The sequence below is a fragment of the Podarcis tiliguerta genome (assembly GCF_965153285.1).
Source record: "Podarcis tiliguerta genome assembly, chromosome: 10".
Classification (NCBI taxonomy): Eukaryota; Metazoa; Chordata; class Lepidosauria; order Squamata; family Lacertidae; genus Podarcis; species Podarcis tiliguerta.
In genome coordinates, this window is record NC_139543.1 from 71,193,930 (window position 1) to 71,214,797 (window position 20,868).

General features: G+C 43.8%; 1 protein-coding gene across 1 annotated transcript; it reads left to right on the forward strand.

Moving 5' to 3' along the window:
- Nucleotides 1–4,999: 4,999 nt before the first annotated feature.
- LOC310659237 (uncharacterized protein) lies at nt 5,000–7,566 on the forward strand. The gene is made up of 2 exons (XM_083402493.1): nt 5,000–5,098; nt 6,573–7,566. Exons 1-2 carry the CDS (start codon nt 5,035–5,037, stop codon nt 7,004–7,006), a joined length of 498 nt encoding a protein of 165 aa, XP_083258619.1. The 5' UTR covers nt 5,000–5,034; the 3' UTR covers nt 7,007–7,566.
- Nucleotides 7,567–20,868: the final 13,302 nt, after the last annotated feature.

Here is a 20,868-nt window from a genome sequence, read left to right on the forward strand (position 1 = left end):
CAGTACGAATTCCAATATAACTACAAAAACAACAACAATATAATAAGAATGATTGTAGTATTTCTACCCTGCCTATCTGGCTGGGTTTCACCAGCCACTCTATGCAGCTCACAGTACATATAAAAGACAGTAACACATCAGACATACAAACCCTCCTGATACAGGGCTGCCTTCAGCTGTCACCTAAATGTCAGATAGTTGCCCATTTCCTTGCCCTCTGCCTGCTTCCCTGTAATTTCGCTTCTCACAGGGTGTGGGGGGGTTGAACCAGCAGAAGACCCTCGAAGGAGGACCTCAGTGTACAGACTGAGCGATGGGGGTGGAGACGCTCCTTCAGGTCTACAGAGAGTGAGCCTGTAGGGCTTTAGGTCAATTATCTTGCTCCTCCAAAATGATCTCCAGAGCAAGTCCGACATACAATTAGCAGAGTAGGAAAGAAAGCTCAGAGACAGCAAAAAATTCCTTCAGCAAATAAATTGGTGACTGAAGGCATAACAGGAATCTATGCCTGAAAAATGCAACCGTGGCAATTTAAAGGTCAGCACCAACAATGTGAATCGTGCTCAGAAATGTACTGGAAATCCGTGAAGATCCTTTCAGACTGGTGTTATGTTGTCTCAGCGGCTGCTCCCATTCTGTTGTCTAGCTGCCACATTCTGGCTTAGTTGCAGTTTATGAGTCACCTTCAAAGAAGCCCCATGTATCACATGGCAGTAGTCCAAGCGGGAGATCACCAGAATATGCACCACTCTGGGGAGACAGTCTCCAGGCATGTAGGGTCTCAACCAGCATACCAGATGGAGCTGGCAGACAACTGCCCTGGAACAGAATTGACCTGCCCCTCCATGGACAGCTGTGAGTCCAAAATGACCCCCATGTTGTGCACCTGGTCCTTTTGGGGCACAGCTACCTTCATCAGGTCTAGGGAGTCTCCCACACCTGCCTGCCCCCTTTCCCCTGGGACAGTATTTCTGTCTTATCAAGATTCAACCTCAATCTGTTGGCTGCCATCCATCCTTCAACTGCCTCCAGACACTCATACAGTACCTTCCCTGGTTCCAATTTAAAAGAGAGGTAGAGCTTGGTATCATCCACATACTGGGGAACTCTCCCAGCAACTTCCTATAGATATTAAAAAACATGGGGGAGAGCACGGAGCCCTCAGGAACCCCACAAGTGAGAGCCCAGAGGTCTGAACACTCATCCCCCAACACCACTTTCTGGACATGGCCCAGGAGGAAGGAGGGGAACCACTGCACAGCTGTGCCCCCAGCTACCCTAGAGGGTCCAGAAGGATACCATGGTCAAAGATCTCCAAAGCCGCTGAGAGATCCAGCAGAACCAGGAAAGAGCTTTCCCCTTGGTCTCTAGCCCATTGGAGATCATCAAGCAGCGAAACCAGCGCAGTTTCCGTCCCATGATGAGGCCTGAATCCCAATTGGAAGGATAATGGTGGCAGAAGCTTTCTCACATCTGCCCTTCACTTTCCTCTGCAGCATGGGCGGAATCTGCCTTTTTGACTGTGGGATTCACTGTTGTTCTCATCCTCTCCATCCACCAGGGTCTGCCTTCACCTGCAGCAGAATTCCCCAACCCACCAAGCGTTTGAGACCCATCAGGTATCCTCACCTGGTTTAGCCGGCCCGTTGAAGCCGTTGCTTGGATCGCTGCCTCTGTTGCATGCTGACAGCTTCTGGAAGCCAAAGGTGAGAGCTGAGTGCAGGGTGGGGACCAATGGTGGAAAAATTACCCCACAAGGTGGACTACATGTCACCCACCAAAGGTACTACCTTAACACCCCAAGCCATCCTATAATTATATTTAAGACAGATCAGGAATAAATTTATTTCTCAAGAAACAACATAACTTCAGGCTGTTAATGAATCTATACTACATATTCAAGGATGAAGTTTCCATTAAGTACAGTTATCTATTTGACTTTAGTATTCAGATTTGTAAGTGTCATTTTAGGATAGTCCTGCATCAGGAGACAGGCACATGATCAGGCTGCACCTCATTATTAGAAGGAGCAATGGGGGTGGGTTTTTCCGTCTGGGATTCCCATGCACCAGCTGCTTTCCTTTCGCTTCTCCTTCTCCTTCCATGCAATGCAAGGCTTCTAGACGGAGGTCCATCTCCAAAAACAGGAGCTTCCCTGAGCACCCATTCAGCTGACCCGAAGCACCAAGACTTGTCACTAGTTCTCTGAGTAACCCAGACCACAGTCCCCAGAAAAGATGTAGACCTGGGTCTCACAAAATGGTTCATATGGACCTCCTGTGGCCAATGGGACTGTGCAGGTGATTCATTAAGAGACAGAGGTGGATGGAGGATTATGATGCAGAGGATGGGAAATGTCCAAAGGAACAATGAACCAGAGAAACAGAGGGCCTTTTCATGGACAGAGTGCAGCTGCCTTTCCTGTGAGGAAACAATTGGTTTGAAAAGTCTGTATTCCAAGATCATGCTGCTTTATCCTGCTGCTGATTGAGGATTATGAAAGGTTGTTGATGCATTACTATCATTTGATGACATTGCATTTTCATTTCCTAAAAATTTGGAACAAGGGTAGGATGCGTGGAAATGTAGGATCTGTTGAAATATGAGGTGGTGCTAATGGCATCTGATGTGCTCTCTTTTCCTTTGTTCTCTTCCTTGAATCCCAAACAGGATTTCCTTTCCTCCCACTCTGAAGAAGGAGAAGGAGAAGACAGTCAAAACTTCAGGGCATCGGGCACCTTCAGTTTAATTAGGAAGAGAAATTAAAATGTGTCAAATGTGGAATATGCTTCACTGAATGAGCATACGTAGCTCACATCAACGACCTCCAACAGGAAAAACCATTTAAATGTATGGAGTGCGGAAAGAGCTTCAGTCAGAGTGGACACCTTAAACGGCACAAACGGACTCACACGGGTGAAAAACCTTTTAAATGCATAGAGTGTGGAAAGAGCTTCAGTCACAATGTATCCCTTAGATGTCATCAACGGACTCACACGGGGAAAACCATTTAAATGTACGGAGTGCGGAAAGAAGTTCAGATTCAATGGAAACCTTAGAACACATCAACAGACTCACACAGGGGAGAAACCATGTATATGTATGGAGTGCGGAAAGAGCTTCAGTAGGAATGGAGACCTTAGAAGACATCAACGGATTCACACAGGTGAAAAACCTTTTAAATGCATGGAGTGCGGAAAAAACTTCAGTCTGAGTGAACACCTTAATATTCATCTACAAACTCACACAGGGGAGAAACCATATAAATGTATCGAGTGTGGAAAAAGCTTCAGTCAGAGTGGACACCTCAATATTCATCTACAAACTCACACAGGGGAAAAACAATTTAAATGTACGGAGTGCGGAAAGAGTTTCAGATTCAATGGAAACCTTAGAAGACATCAACGGATTCACACAGGTGAAAAACCTTTTAAATGCATGGAGTGCGGAAAAAACTTCAGTCTGAGTGAACACCTTAATATCCATCTACAAACTCACACAGGGGAGAAACCATATAAATGTATCGAGTGCGGAAAAAGCTTCAGTCAGAATGGAAACCTTAAATTACACCAGCGGATTCACACAGGGGAAAAACCATATAAATGTATGGAGTGCGGAAAAAGCTTCAGTCAGAATGGAAACCTTAAATTACACCAGCGGATTCACACAGGGGAAAAACCATATAAATGTATGGAGTGCGGAAAGAGCTTTAATGATAATGGAAACCTTAGAACACACCAACGAACTCACACAGGAGAAAAACCATTTAAATGTATGGAGTGCGGAAAGAGCTTCAGTCAGAGTGGACACCTTAAAGGGCACAAAGGGACTCACACGGGTGAAAAACCTTTTAAATGCATGGAGTGTGGAAAGAGCTTTAGTGAAAATGGAAAACTTAGAATTCATCAACGGACTCACACAGGTGAAAAACCTTTTAAATGCATGGAGTGCGGAAAGAAGTTCAGATTCAGTGGAAACCTTAGAACACATCAACAGACTCACACAGGGGAGAAACCATGTATATGTATGGAGTGCGGAAAGAGCTTCAGTAGGAATGGAGACCTTAGAAAACATCAACAGATTCACACAGGTGAAAAACCTTTTAAATGCATGGAGTGCGGAAAAAACTTCAGTCTGAGTGAACACCTTAATATTCACCTACAAACTCACACAGGGGAGAAACCATATAAATGTATCGAGTGCGGAAAAAGCTTCAGTCAGAATGGAAACCTTAAATTACACCAGCGGATTCACACAGGGGAAAAACCATATAAATGTATGGAGTGCGGAAAGAGCTTTAATGATAATGGAAACCTTAGAACACACCAACGAACTCACACAGGAGAAAAACCATTTAAATGTATGGAGTGCGGAAAGAGCTTCAGTCAGAGTGGACACCTTAAAGGGCACAAAGGGACTCACACGGGTGAAAAACCTTTTAAATGCATGGAGTGTGGAAAGAGCTTTAGTGAAAATGGAAAACTTAGAATTCATCAACGGACTCACACAGGTGAAAAACCTTTTAAATGCATGGAGTGCGGAAAGAAGTTCAGATTCAATGGAAACCTTAGAACACATCAACAGACTCACACAGGGGAGAAACCATGTATATGTATGGAGTGCGGAAAGAGCTTCAGTAGGAATGGAGACCTTAGAAGACATCAACAGATTCACACAGGTGAAAAACCTTTTAAATGCATGGAGTGCGGAAAAAACTTCAGTCTGAGTGAACACCTTAATATTCATCTACAAACTCACACAGGGGAGAAACCATATAAATGTATCGAGTGCGGAAAAAGCTTCAGTCAGAATGGAAACCTTAAATTACACCAGCGGATTCACACAGGGGAAAAACCATATAAATGTATGGAGTGCGGAAAGAGCTTTAATGATAATGGAAACCTTAGAACACACCAACGAACTCACACAGGAGAAAAACCATTTAAATGTATGGAGTGCGGAAAGAGCTTCAGTCAGAGTGGACACCTTAAAGGGCACAAAGGGACTCACACGGGTGAAAAACCTTTTAAATGCATGGAGTGTGGAAAGAGCTTTAGTGAAAATGGAAAACTTAGAATTCATCAACGGACTCACACAGGTGAAAAACCTTTTAAATGCATGGAGTGCGGAAAGAAGTTCAGATTCAATGGAAACCTTAGAACACATGAACAGACTCACACAGGGGAGAAACCATTTAAATGTATGGAGTGCGGAAAGAGCTTCAGTCAGAGTGGACACCTTAAATGGCACAAACGGACTCACACGGGTGAAAAACCTTTTAAATGCATAGAGTGTGGAAAGAGCTTCAGTCACAATGTATCCCTTAGATGTCATCAACGGACTCACACGGGGAAAACCATTTAAATGTACGGAGTGCGGAAAGAAGTTCAGATTCAATGGAAACCTTAGAACACATCAACAGACTCACACAGGGGAGAAACCATGTATATGTATGGAGTGCGGAAAGAGCTTCAGTAGGAATGGAGACCTTAGAAGACATCAACGGATTCACACAGGTGAAAAACCTTTTAAATGCATGGAGTGTGGAAAAAGCTTCAGTCAGAGTGGACACCTCAATATTCATCTACAAACTCACACAGGGGAAAAACAATTTAAATGTACGGAGTGTGGAAAGAGTTTCAGATTCAATGGAAACCTTAGAACACATGAACAGACTCACACAGGGGAGAAACCTTTTAAATGTATGGAGTGCGGAAAGAACTTCAGTAAGAATGGAGACCTTAGAACACATCAACGGACTCACACGGGTGAAAAACCTTTTAAATGTATAGAGTGCGGAAAGAGCTTCAGTCACAATGTATCCCTTAGACATCATCAACAGATTCACACAGGGGAGAAACCATATATATGTATGGAGTGCGGAAAGAGCTTCAGTAGGAATGGAGACCTTAGAAGACATCAACGGACTCACACAGGTGAAAAACCTTTTAAATGCATGGAGTGCGGAAAGAGCTTCAGTCAGAGTGGACACCTGAATATTCATCTACAAACTCACACAGGGGAAAAACAATTTAAATGTACGGAGTGCGGAAAGAGTTTCAGATTCAATGGAAACCTTAGAACACATGAACAGACTCACACAGGGGGGGAAACCATATAAATGTATGGAGTGCGGAAAGAGCTTCAGTCAGAGTGGAAACCTTAAACAGCACAAACGGACTCACACAGGTGAAAAAACTTTTAAATGCATAGAGTGTGGAAAGAGCTTCAGTCAGAGTGGACACTTCAATATTCATCTACAAACTCACACGGGAGAAACCATATAAATGTATGGAGTGCGGAAAGAGCTTCAGTCACAATGTATCCCTTTAGACATCATTAACAGACTCACACAGGGGAGGAACCATATAAATACCTTAAATCACACCAGTGGATTCACACAGGTGGAAAACCATTTAAATGTACGCAGTGTGGAAAGAGCTTTAATTTCAATGCGTCCCTTAGAACAGACCAATGGACGCACACAGGGGAGAAACCATTTAAATGTATGGAGTGCGGAAAGAGCTTTAGTCAGAGTGGACATCTCAGTATTCAACTACAGACTCACACAGGGGCGAAACCATATAAATGTATGGAGTGTGGAAAGAGCTTTAGTGATAACGGATACCTTAAATTACACCAGTGGATGCACAAAGGGGGAAAACCATATAAATGTATGGAGTGTGGAAAGCACTTCAGTCAGAATGGAAACCTTAAATTACACAAGCGGACTCACACAGGGGAGAAACCATATGAATGTATGGAGTATGGAAAGATCTTCAGTCAGAGTGGATACCTCAATATACATCGACGGACTCACACAGGGGAGAAAGCATTTAAATGTATGGAGAGCGGAAAGAGCTTTCATCATAATGGAAACCTTAGAAATCATCAACGGACTCACACAGGGGAGCAACCATTTGAACGCCTGGAGTGTGGGAAGAGCTTCAGTCAAAGTGGATATCTTAGAAAACATCAGCAGACACACATGGGAGAAACCATTTAAATCTATGGCGTGTGGAAGGAGCTTCAGTCAGAGTGGAACCCTTAATTTACGTCAACAAACTCACCCAAGAGACAAACCATATAAATGTCAGGAAAGGGGACTTCCGACGAGGCAGCATGGTGGCTGCAACAGCAGAAAAGAGCTCCTGAAGCGAGCCAGAGTAAAAGGCTCTGTCTGGCCGACTCCCGGACTCCCAGGACTTCTGCCAACAGCACTGCCAGTGGAGAGGAATCAGGGGTGTCCGGGCGTCTATCAAAGGATGGCAAACACCCCCCCACGACCTTGATTGAGCCGGAAAGGCACCCGACTACCCCCCCAATAGCCGAGAGGAGCTCCAAAATCAGGAGGACAGTGGAGCTAACGCAGAGAGGGAGAAAAAGAAAAGGGGGAAAGAAGAAGAAAAAGAAAGGAAGAAAAAGGAGCCCCAACTTTACCGCTGCTGCCCCCATCTCTGCCGACGGGAAATAAGAGGAGAGGTAGGTGGGCACGGGAAGGGAAAAGTGGCTCCGAAAAAACACGTGGCTGAGCCGACCAGAGCCTACGCCTCCAGTGGCAAGGAAAACAGAGGAAAGCCGCATGACAAAGGAGATCGCAGAAAGGAAGAAACTACCCCCTTCTTTTTTTCCTTTTTTTAAATCCTTTTTTAACCCCTTCCTCCCCCTCTCCCTGTTTTTTTTTTTAATCTTTATTATTCCCCCCATATACCTACTTTTATCATTTTTCTTTTTAAAAGAGGGGCCACTGCTGCTGCAGCCACCCTTTATCTGAATTTTTATTTTTATTTGTACCTTTTCTACACACTATTTAAAGACACACTTTTCCACACACACACACCCTCAATTTAAACCTCATTTTATTTTCACCTCAAACTCCCCTCTTAAGAATTAAAATGGCAGTACCCAGAAAACAGCCCTGAACCATCACAGGCTGTTTCCTGGGACTGCCACTTCGCCCCATGCTTTCCACTTTCTTTTACCTATCCTCTTTGTACTTTACTCATTTTTAAAAAAATAAAAAGCTTTATCTATCTATCTATCTATCTATGAAGACAACCCCCCCTTTTTTTACCTTTAATTCTCAATTTTATCTTTTACCCGTACATTTTTAATTACTTTTTTACAAACAAAAATTAATAACAATAATTAGGGGAAAATATTATTATTATTTTTAAAAAAACACACAAGGTTTTTTCCTTTCTCTTTTTAAAGCCCTTTCTTTTCTATTTGTTGGCTTGTTCTTGTGGGGGGAACATTTCGCCCCCAGCTACGACCACCACTCTCTTTTAAAACAAAAATTTCCTCCATATCACTGCTATTGCTATCGATACTCTCCCCCTCAACTCCCCCCTTTTATTTTTCTCTCCCATTTTTCTCTCCTCTCTCTCTCTCTTCACCCCTCCTTATTTTTTTCCTATTATCGCACCTCTCACTTTCCATCCCCAATTTTGTTTTCTATCCCTTTTATTTTTTAAAATCCACCCCCTTTTTTAGCCTGTTTGTCAGTTTGTTTTTGAGGGGGGAGCCCTTTCTCCCCACCCCCTTTTAAAATAAGACTTTCCCCCATACCATTGCCACAGCTCACCCTCCCTCCCTTCCCTCTCTCCCCCTCTCTTTTCTTCTCCCTTTTCCCACCCTTCCCCCTCCTCCTCTCCTTTTCTCTCCCTCCTCCCTCTCTCCATCCCCCCCTTCCCCTAAAGGAAACACATACACACATTCATATCACCGTATCATACTTTGCCCCCCTCATACTATAGCTAAAACTACTGCTGCAATCTAATACCGCTGATATTACTGTACTATCTCTCCTCTCTTTCAACTCTCTTTCTCTCTCTCTCTCTCTCTCTCGCTCTCTCTTCTCTTTTACTCCAATCTCCCCTCTCCCCCCACCTCTCTCCTTCTTCTTTCTTTCTTCTTCCCTTTTTCTCCCTCCACCCTTTACATATAGCCTATTTGTCTGTCTCTGTTTCTGAGCGCACTCCCAACCCCAACTTCCACCTTAACTGGACCCCAGTACCCCTTTTGGGTATATACAAGCCCCTCCTAAACACATATTTCCCCGGGCCCCACCCCTCTAATCTCTTGCATCTCCACCTGCTACCCCCCCTTTATATGAACTGTCTGTCCGTTAGTCTAACCATCTCTGCTTACCTGCCCCCCCCCCCGCTTTGGCGGCACCGCTGAGGCAACTACAGAAAGCCTAGAGAAGTTCTTAAAACACAGGCTAGAAGTGACACAAATGACCACCTAATCCAAACGCTCTGTAAAAGCCACCAGCCAACATAGCCTGATCAGCTCAGCAACCCAACAATACCCAGGAATCACCACTGCCACAACTCCTAACCACCACACGCCCTACCCCAAGAGGACGCCAAGCCAACCTCAAACCAAAACCATCAGGGAGACTGAGATGACACCAACCAGGGAGATGACAAACAATGCTAAGACGGTAACTCCCCTTCAAGATGATGACCACCCACTAACGAAATGAGATCTGAGGGAAATGGAAGCAAGATTAGAAGCACGATTAGAAGAAACACTGAAGGCTATAATGGCTCCCATGCAGGTACTAATCAACAATCTAACCTCCAAAGTGGAAGCTCTAGAGAACAAGAACCAAATGCAAGAAAGAATAATAGAGCAATACCGGGAGGAGAACGCACGTGTGAACAAGAAACTGGATGAACTGGTAAACCAAATGGAAGCAGAACACAGAGAGATGAAAATTAAGCAAGCCGACCTTGAAGCCCGCAATAGATGTTGTAACATCAGCTTCCGCAACTTTCCTGAAAAAACAGAGGAGAAAAGCCCAGCAGACCTAATTATACGCTGGCTGAAAAACACAATCCCAAGCCTGAAACCTGAGGCAGATGACTTGGAGAGGGCTCACAGAGCCCTAAAACCTATGCCAAAACCCAGCGCCCCCCCCAAGAGACATCATTGTATGCTTCACACGCTACAAAAAGAAGGAAGAGGTATGGAACCACCTCAGAAACTCAACCAACCTTCGATATGGAGAAACCCCCATTCTGGCCTTACAGGACTTATCTCAGGATACCCTAAACCGGAGGAAAAGCCTGCGCCCATGCACCCAGCGTCTCCAACAAGCAGGGATCAAATACCGATGAGGCTTCCCCTTCCGCCTCATTGTAACAACCAATACAACACAACACATGGCTACCAACATACCTGAGGCCCTGCAACTACTAAAGAACCTTGAACTCGGACTTCCGGGTTAGCGCCTCCGGCAATAGCGGATTTCCTCTGATCGGGAGGAATCCGCTCAGTGGAAATCAGGGTCACACCGCAACGGCGAAGGCGGAGACCCACTGAAAACCACAGTCGGGAGAAGCCTGTGGACGTGGGATTCGGCTGGCACCTTTTGCACCTCCCCTACTCGCGGGGAAACCCGGTTTTGGGGATCCGGAGTGACGTGGGGTGAGCGGCGCGGTGCTTTGAATCAACTGCTTTTTTCACAGAGTGAAGCCGCATTGCTATTGCCGGAGAGTGCTGACTTTTTCCTGTGGACAATTGGACTCTAAAGTAATTACCCGTGAGTAGAACTGAGACGGGAAAATCGGATTTTAAAACTTTAATTTGGCATCAAAACGGGGAGGTGCAAAACAGGAAGTCCGCCTTCCCTATTTGTAAACAGACTGAGGCAAGGAGGCTGTAGGCTGAAGTCTTGAAAAGTCTCTTCTAAAAGTCTAAATTTCTATCGTTAAAGAGCATAAAACCCCCCTTGGAGGCAGGAGAAGGGGGGGAAGTTGTGGACTGAGTATGCCTGCAGGAGAGAGGGAAAGGAGTTAAAATAAAGCCGCTCTGTCCCTGGAAATGGGCTGCCAGTGACTGACGTTTTGGAATGTCCATTGACAGTACTTAGAATGTTCCTTGACAGCTAGCGAAGGAAGAGAAATACATTGTTTCTATTGTCTCCGGCTGCTTTGAAAAAGGAGTAAAAAGTAACTGGAATCTGAAATTAACTTTGGATGGTATGAGTTTTGCTTAAAGGGGACATTGTTTCCCTCTAGTGGATGTCTCTGAAATTGGTTACTTTATAAGAGCTGGGCTAGGGTTTTTCCAGCTACAAGATAAGAACTGTGAGAATTTGAGATTGACCTTGAATTTCTCAAGTGTTATGGTAAATGAAAAGGGAAAAAACAGGTGAAATGTCGACAGAAGAGGCCTTAGTGGATGTATTGGTGAAAATAAATGATTCGTTGGAACAGCTTCACAGGAAAATTGACAATCTGGGACTAAAATAGGTGGACGCTAACATAGAAACCATTCAGAGATCGACACAGGAATCTATTTTGACATGGCAACTGCGGATGAAGTCAGGGAGAAAACCCTTGCTGTTGAATGTAAAACAATACAACTGGAGTGTGAAAGAGCCCCATCCATTCAGAAGCAATTCGATGTGACATCTGATATGATGGAAAAACAGAAGAATTTGAGGACCAGAGCCCTATCTGAATTGGGAAAGGAAAGCTTGACAGAGCTTCAGGAAGAGACTGGACTAACATCGGTTGAGAAAGAGAGGTTTTTGGGGGCCAGTATGACCGCCAAAAATGTGAATTCATTTAAGGGTAACGGACAATGTGAAGGACATTGGTTTGAAGAGACATTGGTTTGAAGAGAAGGGGGATTGGGAAACATGGTCAAATCTGAAGTTGCTACTGTTGGGCCGAGTTGTTGTGGTGGGGATGAGGGTTGCAGTGATGTTGGGGATGTTGCCTTTGTTCCAAATAGAGCAAGCTTTGGATGGGATGGATTGTATCAGGAGGTGGCAGAGGGATGTCTTTGGAGTTGTTTGGCAGGGCAGGAAGCCTCGAGTAAAACTTAAAATATTGACGGATGCTAAAGAAGGAGGTGGACCTGCCCTGTCAGACCTTTAAATTTTGTTGTGAATCATCTGCTTTTTGCTGGCTGACAGAATGGTTGTCTCCTGGAAGCACAGAAGTGCTGGATAATGGCAGATGAAGTTGATGGACTAGATGAATTGGTGGAAAAGACTGGCAAGCTCTGAGACCAGGGAGAAGAGTCGGTGGAAGAAGACTGGGAAAAGTTTAAAGAATATTTATAGAAATACTGTAAAATTAATGAATGTTAGAAGAACGTTGGAATGAAGTTATATGGCTTCAGTAGAAATGTTATAAGGAATTAAGTATAAATTGATTAATAGAGCATTAAGGAAAATAAGGTTAAAATGTGTTAAGATATAGATTAATTGAGCATTAAAGGTAAAAATATGGTTAGAATGTGTTACCTGAAATCCACACTGGTGTGCCGTATAGAAGTTGGGCACAGAGTTTCATGTCAATCACTTGCAATACAGCTGGAATAAATCTGTTTCCTACTGGAGGAAAAAAATAGGATTTAATATATTGGGCTGTCACTTTGACCTTAACTATTGCAGCACATATATGTGTATTCCAATTCATATTATTTTTGAATGTGATTCCCAGATAATTGAAGTGCTTAACTTCCTGTATTAGATGTCCATTAATTATACAGCCTTTTGGGTTCCGTCTCTTTCTGAATTGCATAATCTTTGTCTTTTCGTAATTAATTTTGAGATTATTGAGAGAGCAGTAGTTTGAGAAGCTCTTAAATAATTTTTTTAAACCCAAAACAGAGAGTGAAATAATTACAGCATCATCTGCATAAAGTAATAAAAAGAGTGGGCTATTGTTTAAATAAGGAGTATGAGTCGTTGCGTTTTGAAGAAATAATGGTAGGTCAGATAAAAATAGATTAAATAGGGTAGGGGCCAAGATGCAGCCTTGCCTAACTCCTCGATTATTCAGAATAGGACCTACAAGTCTACCATCTTTTGATACTTTAACATATATTTGGTTATTAGAATGTAAACTTTGAATCAATGTAAGTAGATATGGGTCGATACCAAGGTGTTCTAGTTTAGTCCATAGTTTGTTGCGGTCGACCGAATCAAAGGCACTTTTTAAATCCACAAATGCCACAAAGAGTTTTCGTTTATTTCTCATGACATATTTATCCACAAGATGGCTTAACACTAGACAGTGGTCAAGAGTTGACGAGCCTGCCTTAAAACCAGCCTGCTCTTTACCAGGTAGACCTTTTGTCAGCATCCATTCTTCCAATTTAATAAGCAGAGATTTGGCATAGATTTTACTTATGCATGGTAACAAACTTATAGGCCTGTAATTCTCTTGGCAATTCCTATCACCTTTTTTAAAGATCGGTACCACTATTGAGTTGTTCCACGACTTAGGTACAAGGGCTGAGTGATAGATAGAATTAAAAAGCGGCACAAGTTTAGAGGCCCACCATTCTACATCTAATCTCAACAGGTCTATTGGAATGCCATCCATACCAGGTGATTTCCCTTGCTTAAACGAGAAAATTATCCTTTTCAGCTCCTCAACAGTAATTTGAAATTGTGTAGTTTTTACCAGAGAAAATATAAAATTTTCCTTTTTACAAACTTGGTGATCATAAAAAACAGCAGTAAAATGTGAAATCCAAGCCTCATCGCTTATATTAGGGAAATCAGTGATATCTTTTATTGAGAGAAGTGACCAAAAAGTTTTGGTATCTTTAATTTCTAATGCAGTAACAATTTTAGACCATTTGGCTAGTGCAAACTCAGATTTTTTTTTCCAGGAGCATGTTCTTAAAAGCATTTTTCATTTCAAAATAAGTCTGCCAGAGATCTTGAGAGTTGGTAATATAGGCCTCTTTTAGACAAGTTCTAAGTTCTTTCTTATAGTTGATACAATCTTTATCAAACCAGTTATACTTATTTGAAGGTTTGTTGCTGAACTGAGGGTCTAAAAAAGAAGAGAATAATTCCTGGATAGTCTTATAATAACAATCATTGTCCTCCAAGGGCATCAAATTTTGGTTAGCCACAGGTTCGAGAGTAACTGGGTTATTTTCAAATACTGCTAATAGATCCTCCCTATTTTTATCACTTATATAAATTCTTTTGGCATAAATAGTCTTATCAATACTAATAAGAGGACAAATATTATTTCTAGGATTCCTGTACATCTCTAAAACTATTGGGAAGTGGTCACTCTCTGAGCAAGGTACAACTGTAAAAGAGGCAACTTCATTTAACATTTCAACTGAAACTAGAGAATAGTCGATTACGCTCCTACCACTTTTGGAGCTGAAGGTAAAATTTCCTGGAATATCCGGCCACATTGAGCCATTCAAAAATGAGAGATTAAATTCTAAAACCAATTGTAAAAGTTTTCCTCCCGCTTTATTAATAATGATGTCCTTTGAATTCCTCCCTATTCTCAATGGAAGTGGGGCATCTTCAGCTAGACTTGAGACATAGCGTTTATGGAGAGCTGTATTATCTGATCCAATTCGAGCATTGATGTGTCCCATTACAATGAGGGGGATATTTGGAGATTTACTACGTATTAAATACAGCTCTTCAGAGACTATATTCCAACCATCATCTGGTCTAATTTCCAACTCTATGGGAGGAAAATATATATTTAAAAGAAGAATTTCCCTGTAAGCAATGGAAAATGATAACAATTGTGCATACTGTCCAATATTTCTGGTATAGTTAATTTTAAGGTTAGCAGACTGTTTAATACCACAGATCAAACCAGCTTTAGGTCGACCTTTTGTTGACATTTTAGTAGCGGGTAAATTATAAGTAATAAAATTAGGAATATTTAAAAGTTTAAGAGACCAGGTTTCCTGCAGAAGTAGTATATCATAAGACTCAAGAAAATTTATAAAATCAGAATCAGCTAATTTACATGAGAGTCCAGCTACATTCCAGGACATAATAGATAGAGTTTGGAGAGATCTTTGATTTAAGGGTGCTAGTGAGGTATGCGTGGTGCATTCCGGATGTCACCCCAAGTTCCTCTGGTTCTTACTATTAGCCCTTTCAGCGGGTTCAGATAGTTCAGATGCTAATTCAATGATGTTTAAAGATGTATGCAGTATGCTCACATTTGAGGAAGGTGGAATGCTAGGGTTGCAACCTGGCGCACCCATGCTGGGCACTTTATCTGGGGAGCCCAATTCAGTCTCATTTAGTTCTCTCATTTTATCCCATGCTAATGTAGTGACCAGGTTTGCCTCTGGGATGGATTGCATGCGGGCTGGTTTATAGGAGGGGCGTTTCGGCTCCAAGGTCTGAGAGGATGGATTCATCTCCACAGCAACCAATTGGCCTGGGGTAACGGAGGGTTTCCCGACCCACAAATCCAGCTCGTGACGATAGAGGTATGAAGCCTGATCTGGGCCATAATCAGATATGTTTTGGTTGTGTGGTCCCGGTTGGTCCTTCGTCAGATTTGTCAGACAAGAACGGAGGTTATACAGTCTATAAAGTATTTTGTTCTGAGTTTCTTGGGGGGGAGCGCAGTAGGAGTAAACTAAGTTATTTTCAAAACTTTCGAACCCGTTACCTTGGCTCGCCTCATATAAAGTCCCGGGAGAGTCTGGTCTTTGAAGATCATTAGTAAGTAACTCTGGGTGGTGATTAGGCGAGTCCTCAGTGGCTTTTATATCAATTAAAGTGTGGTATTCAGCCTTTTGATGAAGTGCTGCAGTTGAAGTTGCAGAGCTGGGGAATAGTGGGATAGGAGAAGCTGAAACTTAAAGGAATTAACCCCACTCAATGGACCAGAATGTGGTTTAAACCCCCCTTTAAATCCATATCAATGAAAAGAAAAGAACTCACACTGAAACTCACCTACAGGTGGTACCTAACACCAAGGAAACTAGCGCTAATACACCCAGGAACCTCACCAAAATGCTGGAGAGGGTGCACCTCCACAGGCACATACCTCCACATGTGGTGGAAGTGTCCCAAAATCCAACTATTCTGGACAACAGCCATACAAGAAATATGTAAAATAACTAAGCAAGTAATAGGCATCACCCCACAACTGGCCCTACTAAACATCTTCCAAGACAACAATGCCTATTTACACCACAAAGAACTCATAACCCACCTACTCTCAGCAGCCAGAAGCTGCATAGCCAGACACTGGAGAGACCTGTCAGGAGTAAGCATGGACCAATGGTACCAAATAGTATGGGAAACAGCCCTACTAGAAAAATTAACTAATAAACTGAAATTGACACAGGGACAAACAGAAGAAGACACCTATGGCTCCCCTTTATCACATACACAGCCCAACAGACAATGACAATAATCCACCAACTGCATACAAATCAATATGGCTAACCTGATCCAAAACACCCACCCACATCACTCACACACGAAAACAAAGATCACCACAGCCAATCACAAGCAAACAATCACACCCTAGGCCAACCCCAACCTCTCTCACCACCAAAGGAACACAAGTGAACAACACAAGCAACACTGACCCCAAACTCTACATACATTAAACATAATAGAAACACCGCCACCCGACCCCACCCCCATCCATCTTCCCACCCCCCCTTTCTTTTTTCTTCTCCCCCTAATGCCTCAACAAATGAAACGGATTTGTAAAAGTGTTACATGGGGGGGGGAAATTGAGGCATTACACGTACTTCTGTAAAAGAAGAAAATCCTTAATAAAATATTTAGTTATAATGGAGTGTTTAAGAAACATCAAGAGAGTCTCAGATGGGAGAACCCATTTAGATGTATGGAGTGTGGGACATGTTCCTCTCAGAGTCCCCTCTTCTTCACAGCAATGAACTCAGAGGAAATCCGGCTTCCGGCTTCAGGGCCCAGATGAGTGTTGTCATTATCTTGTACTAGGTAACTCCTGTCTAATCTTCACTGTGTCTGTGTCTCTCCCTGCTCTGAGTCCACTGGAAACGAGGGGGGCCGTTTCTCTCCCTCCTCTTCTGAGGAAAGCTAATCTACTTGAGAATTGATTCCCCAATATTCGGCTTCAGACCATTCCCTGACAAAACACATTGCCCTGTTTCGTTCCAGCCCCTTGCCTCCCTTGCTCCCTTCTGCTGGTGTGTGTACCTGTGTGCTGTATTTTTTTAAATGAAGGTAATGTCTCACAATAGTGAGAATAATTTTTGATATAAAGTACCTTTTGACAGGGATGCGGGTGGCACTGTGGGTTAAACCATAGGTCCGTGGTTTGAATCCCCGCGACAGGGTGATCTCCCATTACTCAGTCCTTGCTCCTGCTGACCTAGCAGTTCGAAAGCATGCCAAAGTACAAGTAGATAAATAGGTACCGCTCAGGCGGGAAGGTAAACGGTGTTTCCGTGTGCTGTTCTGGTTCACCAGAAGCGGCTTAGTCATGCTGGCCACATGACCCAGAAGCTGTACGCCGGCTCCCTCGGCCAGTAAAGCGAGATGAGCGCCGCAACCCCAGAGTTGGTCACGACTGGACCTAATGGTCAGGTGTCCCTTTACCTTTACCTTACCTTTTGATAGAGAAGGGGAGAGGGTGAATATGGATTGCTGGTGGTGGGTGAGGATTAGGGCTGGGCGATATATTGATATCTTATCCAATGCTGGTTTCTAGACCATATCCCGATTACCTTTGAAAAACAATTGATATGTCAATACACTGCGAATCACAGTGTGTGTTTTGGGATGTGCCTGGAAGCAGCCGGAGGAAACCTTTGCTTCGTGAAGTCCCTGCAGATGCCGAGTTCCTGACTTCCCTCCCAGACGACAGGAATCAAAAAACACACCTCCATTGCCTTGTGTCCTTCCAGCCTCTTTCCTCCCTTGCTCCCTTCTGCCGGTTTGTGTGCCTGACTTAGATATTCTCTGTGCTGTATTTTTTTACTGCTGAAACTGGATTTGCTCTCAGGAGCTAAGATTCGTGCCTCTCTGGGGACCCAGTGAGAACTGTATGCTTTGAAAGCTCAGTAAACTATTACTGAAGAACTCCTGCTGCCTCTATGTGTGTTTTTGTCCTCAGCGTGGGAATTGCTCTGCATGTGGCCCCTACCCTGCTGCTACTTGGCTCATGCCCTGGAGTTGCTCTACTCAAGCATGCAAGACGGGTGCATCTGTGTGTGACTGGTTTATGCACCAAACTCTGTCACCCGCACCACTGCATGATCCCCAAACACTGCTTCTTCACCAGAACTTCATCCCTGCCCTCTGCGCATTCTGAAGAAAACTTAGAATACTGTAATATTCTAATATTGGGAGATGTCCCCCAAGCCTTATTGCAAGAGGGAGAATGAGGAGCTGCAGGTACCCAACAGAACATTAAAAATACAGAGATTGAGGTCAACAGACAGCGAAGCGAAGCCTACTCCTTCAGCTTCCAGCCTGTCCGCTCCCAGAAGCGCTGAAGGAGATTTGCCATTTGGGGATGGCAGAGCTGAATGGAAGCGGGCAAGGAAGCCCCACAATCGCTCCTGCCAGAGGAATAGGGTCACTCACCCCAAACGCAAAGCTGATTGACAGGAAGGAACTCCTCCCCACCCTTGTCACATGCAGCTGGGCTCACTTGCCAGAGCCACCTCGAAAGCCTGACTCGAATTCCCATTGATGTACTGTCTATGGAAAAGGAGGTGGGTTCTCTGTTATGTTTCTGTGATTGTTATTAAGAAAATGTATACATTATAGTCCCGAAAGTGTAAAGCCTTGGCTCTAACGTGGTCATGCTGATACCACAAACGTACTGTGTAATGCTTTGAATGTGCTACTGAAACAGACTTTGTAAAACTTTGTACAAAATAACTGCAGCAAAGTGAAACTGTTGCTGTCATGACAGACCCAGTAAAGACAACTCCACACTGCCGTCTACTGGGTCTACAATAAAAAAACACACCCATTCATGACTAAGACACTTTTATTGAATAAACCATTCTTCAAACAAAGTAACAGCCCTTCTCAAATAAAGACTGACTTCTCCCAGTAATAGCTCCAATCTGACACCAAGATGGGAACATCTTGTGGGAATGTTCAGGGTGGCAGGAGAGGATATATTGTTAGTTAATATCCTTCCTAAGTTGCGACAGCAAGTTCCTTTATGTAGCAGAGCGCATTCCCCTTTTTACATGCACAGCAGATAACTGGCTGCAGGCTCGTGTGAGCCTCTCACTATTATACAATTCAATCTGTCTCAGATTGACTTGTACTGCTTCTGATGGATCACATTCCACACATCTTAGCACAACAGTGGGAACTGTGAAGGCCCATACATGCACTGCTTGTTGCTTCCAATGCTGTTTCCTCTGTCCATTCCTGCAGCATCACAAAAGGGACAGCCATTAACAGAATGGGTGCAGCCCAGGCCCCAGCACCAGGTACTTTGCAAACACATGAATAATGTCACCATCACCATCCACTTCACAAACGATCCTCACCTGTAACCTCACACTGCGGCACCTCCTCCCTGACGTCCCCCATGACAGATCTACAAGGGTGGGAAAAGGTGGGGTGGACAACCTTTTTTGAAATTTATAAAAGTATGGTCTTTCTTTTCTTCAGAGTTCCCACCTTGCTCCTGCGTGAGTGGCTTCAGACCCTGCTGCAGAAGGTCTATTAATAAAAGATCAGGGGGGATGTGGGTGGCGCTGTGGTCTAAACCACAGAGCCTCATGGTCTTGCTGATCGGAAGGTTGGCAGTTTGAATTCCCGCGACGGGGTGAGCTCCCGTTGCTCTGCTCCAGCTCCTCCAGCTCATCAATGATTCCTCTTCATCCTGGAGAAGAGTGACTAGTGGGGTGCCACAGGGTTCTGTCTTGGGCCCGGTCTTATTCAACATCTTTATCAACGACTTGGATGATGGACTCAAGGGCATCCTGATCAAATTTGCAGATGACACCAAACTGGGAGGGGTGGCTAACACACTTCAAAACGACCTTGACAGATTAGAGAACTGGGCCAAAACAAACAAGATGAATTTTAACAGGGAGAAATGTAAAGTATTGCACTTGGGCAAAAAAAAAAAATGAGAGGCACAAATACACGATGGGTGACACCTGGCTTGAGAGCAGTACATGTGAAAAGTATCTAGGAGTCTTGGTTGACCACAAACTTGACATGAGCCAAGAGTGTGACGCGGCAGCTAAAAAAGCCAATGCAATTCTGGGCTGCATCAATAGGAGTATAGCATCTAGATCAAGGGAAGTAATAGTGCCACTGTATTCTGCTCTGGTCAGACCTGACCTGGAGTACTGTGTCCAGTTCTGGGCACCACAGTTCAAGAAGGACACTGACAAACTGGAACGTGTCCAGAGGAGGACAACCAAAATGGTCAAACGCCTGGAAACAATGCCTTATGAGGAACGGCTAAGGGAGCTGGGCATGTTTAGCCTGGAGAAGAGGAGGTTAAGGGGTGATATGATAGCCATGTTCAAATATATAAAAGGATGTCACATAGAGGAGGGAGAAAGGTTGTTTTCTGCTGCTCCAGAGAAACGGACACGGAGCAATGGATCCAAACTACAAGAAAGAAGATTCCACCTAAACATTAGGAAGAACTTCCTGACAGTAAGAGCTGTTCGACAGTGGAATTTGCTGCCAAGGAGTCTGGTGGAGTCTCCTTCTTTGGAGGTCTTTAAGCAGAGGCTTGACAACCATATGTCAGGAGTGCTCTGAAGGTGTTTCTGCTAGGCAGGGGCTTGGACTCGATGGCCCTTGTGGTCTCTTCCAACTCTATGATTCTATGATTCCTGCCAACCTAGCAGTCTGAAAGCACACCAGTGCAAGTAGATAAATAGGTGGCAGGAAGGTAAACGGTGTTTCTGTGCGCTCTGGTTTCTGTCATGCACCAGAAGCGTTTTAGTCCTGCAGGCCACATGACAAGGAAGATGTCTGTGGACAAACGCCAGTTCCTTCAGCCTGAAAGCGAGATGAGAACTGCAACCCCATAGTCATCTTTGACTGGAGTTAACCATCCAGGAGTCCTTTGCCTTTCTTACCTTAATAAAAGATCAGGCATA

Bases quoted from the DNA above. Each gene is read 5' to 3' on its own strand.
- LOC310659237 (XM_083402493.1), top strand. From the start codon at position 5,035: ATGGAGTGTGGAAAGAGCTTTAGTGAAAATGGAAAACTTAGAATTCAT. The intron at 5,099-6,572 runs GTGAAAAACCTT...AGACTCACACAG, and splicing joins TCATCAACGGACTCACACAG to GGGCGAAACCATATAAATGT.